Source organism: Rana temporaria, chromosome 2, assembly GCF_905171775.1.
Source record: "Rana temporaria chromosome 2, aRanTem1.1, whole genome shotgun sequence".
In the NCBI taxonomy this organism is placed as follows: domain Eukaryota; kingdom Metazoa; phylum Chordata; class Amphibia; order Anura; family Ranidae; genus Rana; species Rana temporaria.
Genome location: NC_053490.1, coordinates 439,539,778 through 439,558,217, shown reverse-complemented (window position 1 = coordinate 439,558,217; position 18,440 = coordinate 439,539,778). Strand labels below are relative to the sequence as shown.

The following is an 18,440-nucleotide window of genomic DNA, read 5'->3' as shown; positions in this document are numbered from 1 at the left end:
AATCGCATCTCAAATCGTTCCAAATCGTACCCAGTGTGAACCAGGGCTAAAACACGTTTTTTTGCTAGAAAATTACTTGGAACCCTCAAACATTATATATTTTTTTTCAAACACCCTAGAGAATAACTCTTAACCTTAAAAATCTCCATAGGCAACGTTTAAAAAATTCTATAGGTTGCATCTTTTTTGAGTTACAGAGGAGGGCTAGAATTATTGCTATCGCTCTAACAATTGCGGCGATACCTCACTTGTGCGGTTTGAACACCGTTTTCATATGTGGGCGCTACTCACATATGCGTTCGCTTCTGCGCGCAAGCTTGTCGGGATGGGCCGCTTTAAAACATGTTTTTTGTTTTCTTATTTATTTAAATTTATTTTAATTGATTTTTATTTATTTTTACACAGTTTAAAAAAAAAAAATGGGCCACTTTTATTCCTATTACAAGGAATGTAAACATCCCTTGTAATAGAAAAAAGCATGACAGGTCCTCTTAAATATGAGATCTGGGGTCAAAAAGAAGCTCAGAAGCGATTCAGTTCGCATGCGCCGCGCTTTATAAGTTTTTTTCATTCATTCATTCATTTAGACTAAAATGCAATAAAATAAAAAAATTGGCATTTGAAAAAATGACAACAAAAAAAATGTGCCTTTAAGAAGCATGGGCGGAAGTGACGTTTTGACGTCCACTTTAGAGGAACCTCATACCTGGACCTGTAGAAGACTCTGCCAGTAACATTTTGTGCCACAGTTGCATTAGTACACCAAAGCCTGGATCCCAGAGCCCAGACCTCCGCACAGAGACATTACAGGCAAACCTTGTTTCTTCTTTACACGAGGCCCGGGTACCACCCATCTTAGACTTTTGATATCGGCCCAAGGCATGGATTCGGTTTGCGCTCCTAGGCCTCCACAGAAACCATCAAACAAGCTTTTTCTTCTTAGCACATGTTCAACGTGACTAACCACCTTAGACACTGGCGAAAAAACTGAGGTACTCTCCATTTGGGAGGAGTTATATAGGGAAGAAACTCAATTCTAATTGGGTTTGCCAGTGTCCAATCACCTGTGGTGACTACATAACCCATTAAGTAATTAAGGCTCTGTGTCCAGTGATGTATGAGCAAGAAATGGGGGGTTACCAGATTTCAAGGGCAATGTAACAGAGGGGATACCAGATTTCACAAGCAGTCCTAATAGATAGATACCAGATTTAACTGGCTGCTATATCAAGGGCATACCAGATTTTCACAGGCTGCCATAATAAAGGCATACCAGATTTTCACAGGCTGCCATGATGAGGGTATACCAGATTTCACAGCCTGTATTACGCAATGAGCACCAGATTTCAAAGGTAGTATAAGTGGGGAGATACTAGATTTCACAGGAAGTATAAGTGGGGAGATACTAGATTTCAAAGGAAGTCTTAATGAGAAGATAACAGACTGACAGCCAACTATCCCTAACCACTGACATCTAACGCCAACTTCTGACACCCCCACCCCAACCACTGATGCCCCAGACTGACATCTGACAACTCAGACTGACATCAACCCCCAACCACTGACATCCCAAACAAGTTGACAAAATTTGAACAGAATTAGAGGCAACACCTTCAAAGGTGCGAGAAGAAAAATGTGGTGCACATGCCCACCCTTGGCTTGGCCAAAAAGTAGGAGAGATTAATGAAGTGAGTGTTGCTGAACAGTGTATGGCTTGTAGTGTAACACTCTTATCCCCTTGGTTTGCTATGGTTTTGACAAAATAGGGCCTGGAAATACACTAAAGAGATTGTGAGAGTAAAATATGCCCTATTTGTGAAGTTGGTAGCAGCAATAATAACCCCCATCATTAGTGTTAATGATGGCAATGATAACCCCTATGTCAGGGTCAGCAGTAACCCCCAGCAAGTGTCAGGGCAAGCAACCCCCACCCCCAGCACAAAAGCCCCCAACATTAGTGTTCAGCAGGTTTAATTACCCGAGGCCCTGCTCCCCCAAAGCTCTCTTTCCCCTGTGCTGCTGTTGGAACTATGAGAGTTCTGTTAGGCAGTAGATCACTCTGCCCAACAAAGCAAGGCAAGGCAGTGGAATTGCTGGAAATGTACTGGAATGCATAGTGTCCCTTGCACTTTTTTTTTCAGCAGGGGCTCTGTAGATAGGAGGTACTATAAGGGTGCTAGAAATAATTTTTGGGGGGTGCTATAGGACACCAAAGCACACACTGGCACCATACTGGCAGGTTGAGGTGTTGCACTTGGACTAGGCAATAATAGGTGATCAATATGATTTAACCAGGATTTTTTTTTAACTATTGGGGGTACTGCAGTGCCCTCTATGTACAGTTTTTATGTGTTCTATGACAGTGGTTCTCAACCCTGTCCTCGAGTAAACCCAACAGGCCATGTTTGCAGATTTTCTTTTATCTTGCACAGGTGTTTTAAATCAGTCAATGGCTTGGTATTTTGTACAGCTATTTTATCCAAGAGAAATTCCCAAAACATGGCCTGTTGGGGGTACTTGAGGACAGGGTTGAGAACCACTGTTCTATGAAATAATGTACTTCTTTTAATACAATATTTGTGAGGTGTAAGGCCTCTTTCACATGGTTGGTTACAGGCACTGCCACAGCTAAGTTCTCTGTGTGCAGATACATGTGAATAGCAGCAGCCAGGGCAGCCTTACACAGCTTTAGGCAGGGCCCCCCTGGAGCAGAGAACTGGGGGGGGGGGCTCTTCTCTCCTGCCGCAAGATAAGTGTGGGGGACCATCGGGCCCCTTACAAGTGTAATGCAAACGAAAAAAAAACGGAGATGGCCTGGCCGGGCCTGTAGGGGCCCTGGGGACCATTGGGCCCCTTTCAGGTGTAATGCAAAAAATAAAACGGGAGGGGGGCCAGTTAATCCTGTAAGGGGCCCTGGGGACCATCGGGCCCCTTACAGGTGTAATGCAAAAAAAAAATGTTAAAAAAAAACAAAAAAAAACGGGAGGGGGGCCAGCTGGGTGTAATGCCTGTACCCCCCTGATGGCGGCCCTGGCAGCAGCCAATGTCAGCCCGCTATTAATTTAAATTAGCAGAGTTTCGCTGCTGATCATGTGATCCAATCATTCCAGCTGTAAGGATGTATCATTTTTTTTGTGAACACTGGAATTAAAAATTCGGTTTTTGCAGAGATATCAAACTTAAAAAAAAAACTTAAGAAAAAGGAAATCCAAAAAATCCAAAACAAAAGAGCAGTCACAAGCAGCATTTTATTGTTATTCCTTTCAATTCTTAACAATATCACTAGATGCAAAAAAAAAACGTTTTAAAATTCCAAATATACATCTGTAAAGTAACAAGAGATAGAAATGTGACAATCATATCAAGAAAAACAATTATTATAAAAAAAATGCCCAAGCAGACTGATCTGCAAGAATTCAGCGTCAATCTTCTAGCTCAGGTGGCCGGTAAGTATTTTTTAAACCAGATATCAGAGTTTAACTGACAGCAATCAAACAATCATATGCAGACAATAAAAATAACTACTGAAATACAAGTATCACACAACTAATAAATAAAGTGAAAATCTCTAAAAGAAAACAACTCATATTTCTCATAAGTAAAACAAGTGGCACACTATACTTATAATTAAAGAAAACTTTCACTACAAACTATTATTTTTAGTCTTGGTGGAGAATGATGGGTGCAGCTTGTGGGTACATTTTACACTTTGCGATCCTCATGTAATTGTCAAGTGCTATAGTTCCTCCCCTATACATGCTGCTGGTCTTGGCATTATGGGATTTAACATTAATAAGAAAACTACAAAGAAAGAGCAGTGTATTCTGCAATGGGAGAAACGTCAAGGTTGTGTTCATTCACAATGGAGCAGGAAAGGCGGTTTATCATCATTCTCCACCAAAAACAAATAAGTGAATGTTTTCTAACAGCAAGGATTGGCAATGTTCTTTGTATTTCATTTGACACATGCGCCTCTGTAATTTATGTACCGTTTTGTTTTAGCTTCTCACTGACATTCAATACAACTTAAATTTAATTATATGATTAAGGCAAAAACTATCTTTGAATATCCAGATGTGAACAACAGTCTCCAGCACATCAGGATAGTTTTCTTTATTATAGAAAGGCAGGTACAATTGTTCAATAGCTTTTCCTATTTTGTTCAATAATTTAGCACAGAAATTGTACAGTGACTGGTCCTTATGAAAACATTTGGTCCCTTGATTAGCTGAATGATAATGTAGTCACTGCTATATAAATGATAACAAACAGGATTCTATAGCCTGGAATTCTTTTTATGTTGATTTTTCAACTTCTGAATAAGTGCTTCTAAAATACATTAAACCACATAATTTATATTGTTTATGTACCCTGCAATAAAAAAAAAAATACCTAGATACAGGGAACACGGCTCACCTGCCCAGGACTTCTCATTTCATCCATGAATACCTGGCATGTTCCAGACCATCTTGCTACCTAGATACAGTATGCTTTGTCATTGCCTGTTAATTGATGCCCTGGGAGTAACATCTTCTCTCCCATTTGTAGGACACCAGTATTCCCAGATCCACCCATATGGTGTTCTGTAATTAATGGCTTGGAGGTTGCAAAAACAGAGGAGGACTTCACTACCTTTTACTGACAGCATTGATTGTCATAATTTGAACTAAAAGCAAAGTATGGAATTGGAAAGAAAACAAACCTACATACTCATCTATGTGGATGCAGCATTGGTCCGATGAGGCAGCTGTCCCCTGCCAGCTCTAAGACCGTAAACCAAGCAATCACATGACTGCTGATCACTCAGTTCTTGGTCTTCAGTGAGCAGACAGCAGTGACTGTCAGTCAGTGACTCTGCTCTGCCCCTCCAGTGCTCACTGGGCTGTGCAGGGGGTGGGAATTGCTGCCTCTGCAGATTCAGCTGCCATTCAGGCATCTAGGCAGATCCCAACATTATTGACGGAATCCCAGCAGAGCTTTAGCCTGTGGTCAGCTGAATCTGGGTTATGGGAGTGCAGAACTAAGTGCACTCCTGTGACTCAGAGAAGTATTATTAAAGGAGCTTTGGCCCTACTTCTCCTTTAGCCCCCCCCCCCAATCCTACTTCTAGCAGCTCGCCACTGCTGGTCTTCAATGTAGACACTCACAATTGATGAAATTTTTTTTTACGAATAACATTTCAGTTTATTAAATTTTAAACCATCATTTACTTTTGCCTTCCATTTTGGAAAAAACATTCCGTACAAGCAATTTTAGGGTAAAAGATCTCTTTTTGAATAACAATGTTTGTTATTGTTGTTATTTGTATAAGTTCACGGCTTTAAGCTCACCACACACACATTACAATCTGACTGTACAATCACCTTTAGATCCACCAACACGTATGTAGTGCAAGGGTCTGCCTGACCGGGTACACGTTGATTGGATAGTGTAGGTAGGTTTCCATATTACACAGTTTTTGGTAAATCTATAATTGATTGCACAAAGATTGTGCAGTCTGATTGTAACATGAATGAATGCTAACCCTTGGGGATAAAATACAGTAGCTCACATAAAACAGTCCGACTTCATTATTCATTGTCACACAAAAACTCAAAAACAATATATACAACAGGTACTTAAAAACATAAGCGCTAAAACAATATTTAGAACAGTTTTTATATACTGAGTTTCCATGGAATATGGAGTGGTTGGTCTGAAATTAAACAATCAGGGAATCATCTAAAATGTATAAGAGATGGAGAAGGGAAGGGGTTTTGTCACACGTATTTGCGCAGCGGTCTTACAAGCGCACTTTTTTTGGAAAAAATTCACCTTTTTGAATTAAAAAATAAGACAACAGTAAAGTTAGCCCAATTTTTTTTATATTGTGAAAGATAATGTTACGCCGAGTAAAAATTATACCCAACATGTCACGCTTCAAAATTGCTTGTGGAATGGCATCAAACTTTTACCCTTAAAAATCTCCATAGGCGACGTTTAAAAAATTCTATAGGTTGCATCTTTTGAGTTACAGAGGAGGTCTAGGGCTAGAATTATTGCTCTCGCTCCAACAATTGCGGCGATACCTCACTTGTGCGGTTTGAACACCGTTTTCATATGCGGGTGCTACTCATGTATGCGTTTCCTTGTAATAGAAAAAAGCATGACAGGTCCTCTTAAATATGAGATCTGGGGTCAAAATATACCCCAGAGCTCATATTTAGACTATTATGACAACAGAAAAATATGCCTTTAAGAAGCATGGGCGGAAGTGACGTTTTGACGTCGCTTCCGCCCTGCTATGCTATGGAGATGGGTGGGGGCCATCTTGCCCTCACTCATATACCAGCCAAGCAGAAAGAAGGACCCGATTGCCTCCGCCGACGGCTCCGGTAAGCGGCAGAGAGCGCGGGAGAGCGGCGGGAGGGGGCCCTTAAGCAAGGCACTCAAACTTTTGGTCCTTTACGGAATCTAAAAGATTTTTACAACATATATTCAATCTATTAAACGAGTGATCATGCTATTTATAAATTTAGGCATGCTGTGTGGATTTCTAAGACAATTATAAAAAATTGAAAAATTCAAGTGCAATAGCTTCAAGGCAGTTGTGAGTCTTTACGTATCTGTAAAGTATTGTTGTGACATATTTATAATGTTATTAAATGCTCAAATGCAAAAAGTATATATAGTACTGCAAACCCAGCACTATACCATGTTTGCTAGTATAGGTAAGCCTGTGGTTGCCTTATATCTTTGAAAATACTATATTTATTTGTTGCTTCTTTTATTTAGGTGGCTCCGTTCCCTTACATGGTCCCATGGAGCCAGCCAGCTGCTCCCAACCCCTTCACAGCCCAGCGTTCCACTGATTGCCGAGGTGGGCATAGTAGAGAGCTGCTGACTGCCACTCACAAGCTCTCTGTTTAGGGAGCTGAGAGTGTTGTTAGAATCGCTCGGTTCTCAGTGTTAGAGGTGCCGAGGGACAGATGCAGCATCACAACCCACCTTGGTAAGTATGATTCTTAAATAAAAAAAATACATAGGCCCGGATTCACAAAGCACTTGCGCCGACGTATCTCAAGATGCGCCGACATAACTACAAATGTGCGCCGTCGTATCTATGCGCCGACCCACATACTAAGATACGCCTAAAATAGGCTTCCTACGACCGAAGTAACTTGCCTACGCCGTCGTATCGTGGGCGCATATTTACGCTGGGCGCATTTTCCGCTCCCATTGATTTTCTATGCACATATGCAAATGAGGGAGATACGCCGATTCAAGAACGTACTTGCGCCCGGCGCATAATATACGCGGTTTGCGTAAGTCATACGTCCGGCGTAAAGTTATTCCTCATATAGGAGGCGCAACCCATGCAAAGGTATGGACCAGGAAACACAAGCCGTCGTATTTTTTGTCGTTTACGTTGGACGTGAATATGGCTGGGCGTAGGTTACGTTCACGCCGTAGGCAGTGATCCGTCGTATCTTAGGCAGTTGTTCCGACGTGATTCTGAGCATGCGCAGAAGGATGCGTCCACGTCCCGGCGCATGCACAGTTGGCGATGCGTATCTGTCTGTCACTCGGCCCATCATTTGCATGGGGTCACGCCTCATTAGCATGGCTCACGCCCACTTCCACTTACGCCGACTTACGACTTGGAAACCCAGCGCAGATTTGGCAGCACTGGCTTTGTGAATCCAGTGCTTGCCTCTATGCGCTGCGTCGGCGTAGCGTAAAGAAGATACGCTACGGCAGCAATAAATATGCGCCGCTGTTTGTGAATCCGGGCCATACTTCTTAACAAGACGAACGTAGGGCCAGATTCTTAAGAGATACGACGGCGTATCTCCAGATACGCCGTCGTATCTCTGAGTCTGGCCGGTCGTATCTATGCGCCTGATTCTTAGAATCAGTTACGCATAGATTTCCCTTAGATCCGACTGGCGTAAGTCTCTTATGCCGTTGGATCGTAACTGCATATTTACGCTGGCCGCTAGGGGCGTGTATGCTGATTTACACTTAGAAATATGTAAATCGGCTAGATACGCAAATTCACGAACGTACGCCCGGCCGACGCAGTACAGATACGCCGTTTACGTTAGGCTTTTCCCGGCGTAAAGTTACTCCTGCTATATGGTGGCGTAAGTGTGGCGTACCGATGTTAAGTATGGCCGTCGTTCCCGCATCGAATTTTGAATTTTTTACGTCGTTTGCGTAACTTGTCCGTGAATGGGGCTGGACGTAATTTACGTTCACGTCAAAACCAATACGTCCTTGCGGCGTATTAGGAGCAATGCACACTGGGAGATTTCCACGGACGGCGCATGCGCCGTTCGTGAAAAACGTCAATCACGTCGGGTCACAAGTTATTAACATAAAACACGCCCCCCTGTTCCAAATTTTAATTAGGCGGGCTTACGCCGGCCTTTTTACGTTACGCCGCCGCAACTTACGGAGCAAGTGCTTTGAGAATACAGCACTTGCCCTTCTAAGTTGCGGAGGCGTAACGTAAATCGGATACCTTACGCCCGCGCAAAGATACGCGGATCTACGATAATCTGGCCCGTAATGTTTATCAATAGCTGTCATTTCCCACACTGATCACTGAATGCGACAGCGTGGATCACTGGAGAGCTCCAATCTGCACAGCATGGCTGGCTCTGTTTTCATAGAGCCGTTAACCCATGAACTTCAAATCGCCTTTTACCTGTATTTTGTATTTTAAAACGGGGCATACAACAAGTAAATCCTATGTCTGCCAAGTGTCCCGAAAGAACGCAGCCAAAAGCAGTATACTGAAAACAAATGGTTCAGTACACAGAAGCTGCAAAGTAAAATAGTTCTCTATATGTCACACAGCACTTTAGAATATGATGCCAACATACCTGAGCATACTATCACTGAACAACCAATTGTAAATACAAAATATAAGCTCAATTCACTAAACTATATAGCTTGTGTAATTTGAAATCTCTTGTTTTTTTCAGTCATGTGATAGGCATTTTCAACTCCCAATGACTAACTGCTAAAAATAATAACCGTTATGTTAAAATCAATCTGTATAGCTTAGTGAACTGAGTCCTAAACTCCTGGCAAGCAGCCGTTTCAAATAAGAATATCCTGCGTGTGATCAGTTTTATCAGAAAAATTATTTGGGATTCTCTTTAGCCAGTCTTATGCCGCGTACACACGATCATTTTTCGGGTTGTAAAAAATTTAGTTTTTTTTTTAATGTCAGTAAAAACGATCGTGTGTGGGCTTCAGAGCATTTTTCGGGTTCTGAAAAAACGGCTCAAAAAAAATTCGAACATGCTCTTTTTTTTAACAACGTTTTTAACGTTGTCGGTTTTCGGGTTGTAAAAAATGGTAGTGTGTGGGCTTTAACGACGTGAAAAATCCGCACATGCTCAGAAGCAAGTTATGAGACGGGAGCGCTCGTTCTGGTAAAACTACCGTTCGTAATGGAGTTGGCACATTCATCACGCTGTAACAGACATAAAAGCGCGAATCGTCTTTTACTAACACGCAATCAGCAAAAGCTGAATGGAACTTCCCCTTTATAGTGCCGTCGTACGTGTTGTACCTCACCGCGCTTTGCTAGAGCATTTTTTTTTTCACGATCGTGTGTAGTCAAGACCGTTTTAATGATCAAGTCGAAAAAAACTTTGTTTTTTCTAGAGCCTGAAAAACATTGTTTTTTACAACCCAAAAATGATCGTGTGTACGCGGCATTACAATCCCGACACCCCTGCAAGGCTGCATAGTGAAGTCAGCAGGGCTGGACTGGGACAAAAATTTGGCCCTGGACCTCATCCAGACACTTTGATAGGTCTCTCCCACGGCGGCTGGACAACTCCCGCACCCCCCCCGGCCACCCGCACCCCCTCTCCCCCTTCACTAGCCACTACTTTATTAGAGTAGAACGGATGGTACTGATACTCTTATAGGCAGTACCAGTGGGTAAGCTAGACATTATTTCCCCTGGGGCAAAGAATCAGTTTGGTGCCCCCCCTTATGGGATAAGATTGGGCAGAAGTGAGAAACTCCCAGGCCATAGCTGTTGAGTCAGCTGTCTGTCCCCTCCCCCATGCTCCTCTGTCGTCCCCTCTGCTCCTCCCCCTGCTTCTTTGTTCCTCCCAGGTGAGCGCTGCGGGGAGGGAGAGGAGAGGTGTGCGCTGCGGGAAGGGAGAGACAGGGGGGGGGGGGGGGGCGGCAGTCCGCTGTCACTGAAGCTGTCCCGGAGTGGGAGATTTGTTCATACATGCCGAGTAGATTCAACAGAGGAATCTCTTAGATATTTTTAATTGTTCAGGCTGAAAGGAAAAAACAAATCTATATGTGTTTGTCTGGCTAAGTCCCCTTGCTGTTCCAAGCCTACAAAAAAAGGACAAAGTAGAATCAGTAGACCGATTATATTGACACTCCTGTCCACAAGCTCCCAATGTTAGATTGACTGCAATGCAATCCAGCACAACCTGACTGGCTCACAGTACTGCCCCTTCTTTCCCCCAGTCTATAACCTGCTGCGCACATCATTGCAGGAGCCAATATGTAGACAGAATTTATATACTAGCTATATTTAAAAATATATTTAGAGACTTTTTATTACTGCAAAATTGAAACGGTCGTTTTTTTTACATATCTGCCTAGAGTTCAGAATTAATGGTACCAGTGCAACATTGCTGCAATGTTATTTTTGTAGGTAGTGTGTTGCCATGGTAATGTGAGGATCATTATTTTCCGCTATCTCAAATTCAATTTGCAGCTAGTTCTAAAACAAATAGGTTTTTTAGTCTGATGGCACTGCTGCCAACAGTGCTGTGTGTACGAGGCCTTGCATATAAAAAAAAAAAAAAAAAACCTACCTAAAAAGGCGTGCTGATTTAAAATACAGAGGAGCAGAGATTTTTTTATGACTACACAAGTTAATATTTTACAGATAGGTGTCATGATAAAACGTTCTGTAAACCGTAAGAACCAGATGCCTGCTTGTAAACATAAATGCACTGTAAACTAAACTGGAAAATTCTGGAAAATAGGGTTTTAACTGCTGTGATCCAGCTATCAATGATCCAAGAGACAGGTGCTGATTGTTGTAGGATATGGCTTTAGGCTGAAAGATGCATAAGGCTAAACCGTCCACTCATCAAGCATTCATCATTTAAAATAATAATAAAAATCTCAAAATAAACTCTTCCTCTTAAAAACTAAAACTAGTCCAATATGTTCTACTTCATCCAGTGTTAGAGTAATGCATTCTGGGACAGTTTCCTCTGAGTATGTAAACTGCTATTTTGCTGACATTACAGCAAAGCATTCGCTCCACTTCGGCACGGCACCATGGTGCTACAAAGCAAAAGTGGACTCAATAGGCAAGCGTTACTGGCAGGACCTCTCCACATGCCAATGGAGCCCTAGAACCCAGAACCAATAAACATGTCTGACTTGGTGGAATCATCAGTGCTTTCCTGCGACCCATCTTTTCCCGGTAAGGTCCGACCAGGCTGGATCTATATGAAATATAAACATACAAAAGATGGAAATGAGTTCAGCAGGCATTTGTGACAACCGTTAAATAGAATTCAGCAATTTCTTGAAAATGACCATATCTGTGTTGATTGTACAATTTTTTTTAGTTCTCTCGTGTAAAAGGATATACCGTATTTGCCGGTGTATAAGGCGACTGGGCGTATAAGACGACCCCCTAATTTTAATTTTTTTTTAAGATTTATTGCCTGTACTTACCGTATAAGACGACCCCCCTTCCGATGCTTCATATTTCTTCCTTCTGGAGCCATATTCTTCTTCCTTCTTGCTGGAGCTGGAGCCAATTATGGCGAGCGATGTATTCTATTAACGAATACAAAGCCTGCTTGGATTGGCAGAGGCTGTAACATCATCAGCGCCTCTCTGACTCTCAAAGCCAATCCGAGCAGGCTACTGTATGTAGCCTGCTCGGATTGGCAGAGGTTGTTACTCCAATCTGAGCAAGCTGTGTATTCATTTGAATACATCGCTCACCGGGATTGGCTAAGCGGTATATACTGTATGTAGCCAAAGCTGACCCGGCGTATAAGACGACCCCTGCTTTTTGGCCATTTTTTTTAAGTGTAAAAGGTAGTCTTATACGCCAGCAAATACAGTATATGTATGTCAGTGGAAAAAGTAAAACCACATCCCAAGTAAATTGTATCTAAACAAAGAAAAAAATTCCAGAAAAATGGGACTTTAAAGGTGTTAGGTCTCAAGAAAGAAGTCAAATTTTTGGGCGTTTTATTCTTTGTTTCAGTTCTCTCGACGGTACAATTCATTGTTTGAAGCCCTCACTACTATTCTGATATTATCACTTAGACTAGGTTAAAGGGTCACTAAAGCTGAAATTACTGTTTACAGGGTATAGAGACATAATAGTTAGTTGATTCCATTTAAAAACGATTAAAAATAGATAAAAATCAATCATATAATGTACCTGTAGTTTTTTAGTTTCGTTTTTGCATTTAGTTTCGTTTTAGCATGTTATGCTGTATCTGTGCTGGACAGTGCCATAGAGCAGTATTGGTTTGAAAACGAAACTAAAATCTCCCAGTACTGTGGTGATCAGGAAACAGACAACCAGGAATTGTCCAAAACAGAGAATTACAGCAACATCAGAGCAAAAACGAACAATGAGGACATGAAACCAGGACTGCAGTAAGGTAAAGGAAGCTATTTAGCTAAAAAAAAAAAATCCTTTAGTGACCCTTTAAGGTTAGCTTGAGAAAGAGGTTTGGGCATCCTTAAAATGCATAGTTCCACCCCCCGACATCATCACTTCTCGTCTGCCCTGCATCCCACAAGAAGCTCTCCGCCATCTTGTTGACTTTGCAGGCTGCACGTTGTAGGAAGAGGCTCCTTATGCCAAATGCATGAGCCAACCGCTCATGGATTACAGTGATATTTCTTCTTTCCATGCGAGTTGCTAATCTACTTGTATTTCTCAGTACAATTAATGCTGCCCCCTGGTGTTTTCTTATGGTCCTGCAGGTGTCTCCACCCATTCAGTATTCCCATCCTAGTCTGAAGCTCCCTGTTGTTGAGACTGCCAATCGGAAGCCCTTACTACGTGATGAGCCTGATTTTAAGTGTGACAATGTTGAATTGCCATTTGTCTTTTTAGCTCAATTAAGGTTTTCGTATACTACACTGAGATCGCGCATTGCTGTTCTTCTTATCTCTCACTTAGACTAAAGCGGGCCCATACATGGGACTGAAATTCAGCTGGTTCAGCTTGGGTCATTCAAAATAGCTACCATTTAACTGTAGTAGATGGACATCTAAAGTGGTTGCACTTTATAGTCACCATGGGAAGATTCTAGCAGTCATTTTGTTCTCTGAATCGACAGGTTCTATTTTGTACAGATGAACCTCAAAAACCACACACACACACAAAAATTAAGTTATAAAAGGGAGGGAATATTATTGTATATAATCGAATAATGAAGCATTTCCAACAAATGTGTCACAGACCGCAAATGTGAAAAAAAATAAAAAAAAGAGTACAATACGTAAAAAATGTGCCAGAAACCATCAGCTTGCCTACTCACAGCTGCATAAAGCTGACTTCCGGTTGACTGCTTTACATTACACCTCTCCTTGTTCTTTCCATCATGCTACCGAAAAGGTCAATGTACACATTATTAAGTATTAATATTTCCACAAACAGTAAAGCGATGTACCTGAAAGGAGTCACTAATACCAGCCAAACACTGCAAATTGTGACAGAAGTAGCACAATAGAAATTCTCCCCCATCAAGAGGAATCTCATCGGCGCTAATGTAAACCTAGAAGATAAATAAACACTGAAATTAAAACAAAATCCCATGAAAATCCAAAAACACACATAATGCACAAGTGTACACACATACCATAGTTTGAAGATGCGATAACTTTAACACAAACCAATCAATATACACTTATTGTGATTTTTTTTCCACCAAAAACATGTAACAGAATACATTATAGCCAACATTTATGAAGAAATTCAATTTTTTTAAAAAAAAATTATTGGATAGGTTTTATAGTACAAAGTGAAAATTTTATTTTTTAAAAAATTTTTGTTTTTTTCCCCCCTTTATATTGCAAAAAAATAAAATAAAACTCCCAGTGCTGATTAAATACTATCAAAAGAAAGCTCTATTTATTCTATTTGTGAAAAAAAAAAAAGAAGATGGATGCATGACCACGCAATTACCAGTTGAAATATCGCAGTGCTACATAGTATTAAATGGCCTGGTCATAAAAAGATAAAACCTTTGTTTTAAGGTGTCTCTACTATGCTTTGCAGAGTCCGATGCAAAACGATCAGTCATCATATGCTCTCATTCTGCCTACTGTTCTAATTACACACACCATTCTCATTAGCTTCCATTCCACATCTAAGCAACTCTGCCTGCATAATGCATTTCAATGTAAATCTCAGACACTCAGACTGATCGTGGTGGAGATCCGAACTCTGAGCTTCAGAATGGAAGGTCAGCTGAATAAGGAAACAGTGACTGATGTTACCACACTAACTAAGATGTCACAGAGAAAATGATAAACCTTGAATATATCTGAAAATACACACAACATTCAAGGAAAATACTGCATCACTCACCTGGTTACAGTCTTTGCTGAAGGAAATTTCATCATCTTTAACCCAGGCATAGGTGACATAATCATTTGTATGTCTAAATCCAACCTAGTTAAAAAAAAAAAAATGATCAAGCACAATCTGCTACAAAAAGCAAATTTTCTTTTGAAAGAAGTTGCAAAACTATTGTAAAGCCCTGTACACACGGCCGGGAATCCCATCAGGAAAAAACTTGATTTTTCTGATGGGATTCCTGGCAAGCTTGCCTTGCAAAGTCGTGCATAGAGACGGCCACTCAAAAGAACTGGCATTCTTTTGAATGGCAAGAACGTGGTGACTTCGTTGACTTCGATGAGCCAGCGCTCGTCACATTCGATGCCGTCGCCGCCATCTTGCTACACCCCACACTAACCTTGTATGCTACCGCGCATGCGTCAAAGTCTTATCGAGCATGCGCGGGTTTACCTCGGGAGGTAAGCATACAGACGACCGGTTTTCTCGGCAGGAAACACTCTGCCGGGAATCCCGACGAGAAAATAGAGAGCAGGTTCTCTATTTTTCCCGGGCAGTTTTCCTGTCGGGAAAACTGCTAGGGAGCATACACATGGCCGGGATTCCTGGCCAAATGCTCTCCTGGCAGTTTTCCTGCTGGGAAAACCAGTCGGGTGTACGAGGCTTAAGACATTTAAAATGGTCATGACATTCAAACTGAATTGCAGCAAAAATGTTATGAGGAGATATATGGAAATCCAAACTAACTTTTCTTTGTTATTATTACAAATTGTCCGAATCTTCAGTTCACAAGCAGGAAAGTAACTCTTGGACAGGCCCATGTTAGTAGTTTCTCAAACAATTTTCCACTGTCATGAAAACCAGGGTCACTGCCCACAAGTTTACTCACTGACTAGGATAACATCCAATATAGTGAATAGCAGGTAAAATGATCACTCCATCGAGAGCAGGGAAGGTTCACTCGCTGAAGTCAGAAAAGCTAATGCCGCGTACACACGATTGGAAATTCCGACAAGAAAACTGGATTTTTTTCAGGCGGAATTTTGGCTCAAACTTGTGTTGCATACACACGGTCACAATAAAAGTTGTTTGAAATTCCGACCGTTAAGAACACAGTGACGTACAACACGGACGACGAGCCGAGAAAAATGAAGTTCAATAAGCGGTGCGGTTCTTCAGCTTGATTCAGAGCATGCGTGTTTTTTTGTGCGGCGGAATTGCATACAGACGATCGGAATTTCCAAAAACTTTTATTGTCGAAAAAAATTGAGAACCAGCTCTCAAATTTTTGTTGTTGGGAATTCCGACAGAAAATGTCCGATGGAGCCTACACACGGTCGGAATTTAGGACCAAAATCTCACATCAAACTTTTCTTGTCAGAATTTCTGATCGTGTGTACGCGGCATAAATGTTGCTATCGAACACACATTCACTAATGCATTGCAAAATAACTTTATTAGTCCTCTTAACTTCAAAATTCAGATGTTTTTATCTGCTTTCTTTTTTTTTTTGACCCATCACAGTGCCACATGAGATTGTATTTTTTTCCTCACTGACTGCCTTGCACATCCTACTTCCACATGCATCATTAGGTAGCCTACAGCTGGCCACACATGGATCCAAAATTCAGACAGTCCAGCAGGGATCATCTGAGTTTCGATCCATGTATGAGCAGGCTAGTTGTACACAAAAGTCAATCTAATCGATCAACTTGTGTGCAACCAGCCAATTGGGTATTTTGCAGAATGACCAGTGCCGCCGACTATAGCCAGGCAGCACGGATCATGTAGTTTCTTACCTGTCAGAATGCAAATACTCAGCGGGAAGGATTCTGTGGATGGGGGAATTTGGTCCCTTTTTATTTTAAACAAAAACAAAAAACAAACAGGATCATGTTTGGCCAGCTTAAAAGGGGTTGTAAAGGTACATGTTTTTTTCACCTTAATGCATTCTATGCATTAAGGTAAAAAAACATTCGACGATTAGCGACACCCTTACTTACCTGACCCCTGGAAAGTCCAGTGTTGCGAATACGCTCAATCGTTGCCTGGGCTTTTTGGCTCTTCATTGGATAGATTAATAGCAGCACAGCCATTGGCCCGTAAGTTATCCCCCTCGGGAAAGAGCTTCCCAGAGGGGGTGAGAGGACATTCGGGGTCACTCTGTGCAAAACGAAGTGCACAGTGGAGGCAAGTATGACATGTTTGTTATTTTATTTTTTTAAACCACAAAGCTTTAGTACCACTTTAAGATTGGCTGCTCCAGAGAAAGTTGAATCTGTTAAAGTAAAACCTGTCCTGGCCTAAAAAAATAAATAAGCTAAAAATACAGCTGAATTATGCCAAACCAACTGTTTGGTCCTAGTGTAGCCTGGTGTACCCTGACAACAAGGTATACCGAAATTCAATATTCAATATCTGTTAAGAGGGTTCTATGTACAGTGAATTAAAAAATAATTTATACCCTTTGACATTTTCCACATTTTGTCATGTTACAACCAAAAACGTAAATTTATTTTATTGGGATTTTATGTGCTAGCTAGACCAACACAAAGTGGCACATAATTGTGAAGTGGAAAGAAAATGATTAATGGTTTTCAATTTTATTTTTTTATAAATATGTGAAAAGTGTGGCATGCATTTGTATTCAGGCCCCCATGTGGAACCACCTTTTGCTGCAAGTCTTTTTGGGGAAGTCTCTACCAGCTTTGCACATCTAGAGAGTATAATTTTTGTCCTTTCTTCTTTGCAAAATATCTCAAGCTCTGTCAGATTGGACGGAGAGCAACTGTGAACAGCAAGTTTCCAGTCTTGCCACAGATTCTCAATTGGATTTAGGTCTGGACTTTGACTGGGCCGTTCTAACACATGAATATGCTTTGATCTAAACCATTCCATTGTAGCTCTGGCTGTACGTTTAGGCACATTGTCCTGTTGGTAGATGAACCTCCGACCCAGTCTCATGTCTTTAGCATACTCTGAGGCCCCGTACACACGACAGAGGAACTCGACGTGCTTGGCACGTCGAGTTCCTCGTCGAGTTTTGGGATGAAGCCGCCGAGGAGCTCGGCGGGCCGCCTTCTCCCATAGAACAACGCGGACAACGAGAAAATAGAGAACATGTTCTCTATTTTCTCGTCGAGTTCCTCGGCGGCTCCATCGAGCCAAAACTGTACAGACGACAGAGTTTCTCGGCAGAATCCGGGTTTTGACCGAGTTTCTCGGTGAATTCTGCCGAGAAACTCTGTCGTGTGTACGAGGCCTGAGGCCACGTACACACGATCAGTCCATCAGTTAACCGATGAAGCTGACTGATGGTCTGATGTGCCTACACACCATAGGTTAAAAAACGCAAAACACAACGACGTGCTGAAAAAAAAACGAAGTTCAATGCTTCCAAGCATGCGTCGACTTGATTCTGAGCATGCGTGGACTTTTACCGATGGTCGTGCGTACTAACCATTGGTTTTTGACCGATCGGTTAGGCGGCTATCGGTTGAATTTTAAAGCAAGTTCTAAATTTTTGGACCGAAGCATAACTGACCGATGGGGCCCCCACACGATCGGTTTGGACCGATGAAAAGGTCCTTCAGTCCGTTTTCATCGGTTTTGACCGATCGTGTGTACGCAGCCTAACAGGTTTTCTTCTAAGATTGCTCTGTATATGGCTCCTTCCATCCTCCCATCAAGTCTGACCAGCTCCCCTGACCCTGCGGAAGGAAAATCAGCCCCCCAGATGATGCTTCCACCACCATGTTTCACGATGGGGACGGTGGGTTCAGGGTGATGTGCAGTGTTAGTTTTCTACCACACATAGCATTTTGCTTTTAGG

General features: G+C 41.8%; 1 protein-coding gene across 2 annotated transcripts in view; it reads right to left on the bottom strand.

The window, feature by feature from the left end:
- Positions 1-10,165: 10,165 nt before the first annotated feature.
- INPP5K (inositol polyphosphate-5-phosphatase K) overlaps positions 10,166-18,440 on the bottom strand; it is a 42,806-nt gene continuing 34,531 nt past the window's right edge. For both annotated transcript variants that reach the window (XM_040338390.1, XM_040338391.1), the window contains 3 exons: positions 14,621-14,704; positions 13,701-13,805; positions 10,166-11,495 (listed from right to left, as the gene is read on the bottom strand). In XM_040338390.1, coding sequence (XP_040194324.1) covers positions 11,400-11,495; positions 13,701-13,805; positions 14,621-14,704 — 285 coding nt within the window. In that variant the 3' untranslated portion in view covers positions 10,166-11,399. The remainder of the gene's footprint in view (positions 11,496-13,700; positions 13,806-14,620; positions 14,705-18,440) is intronic.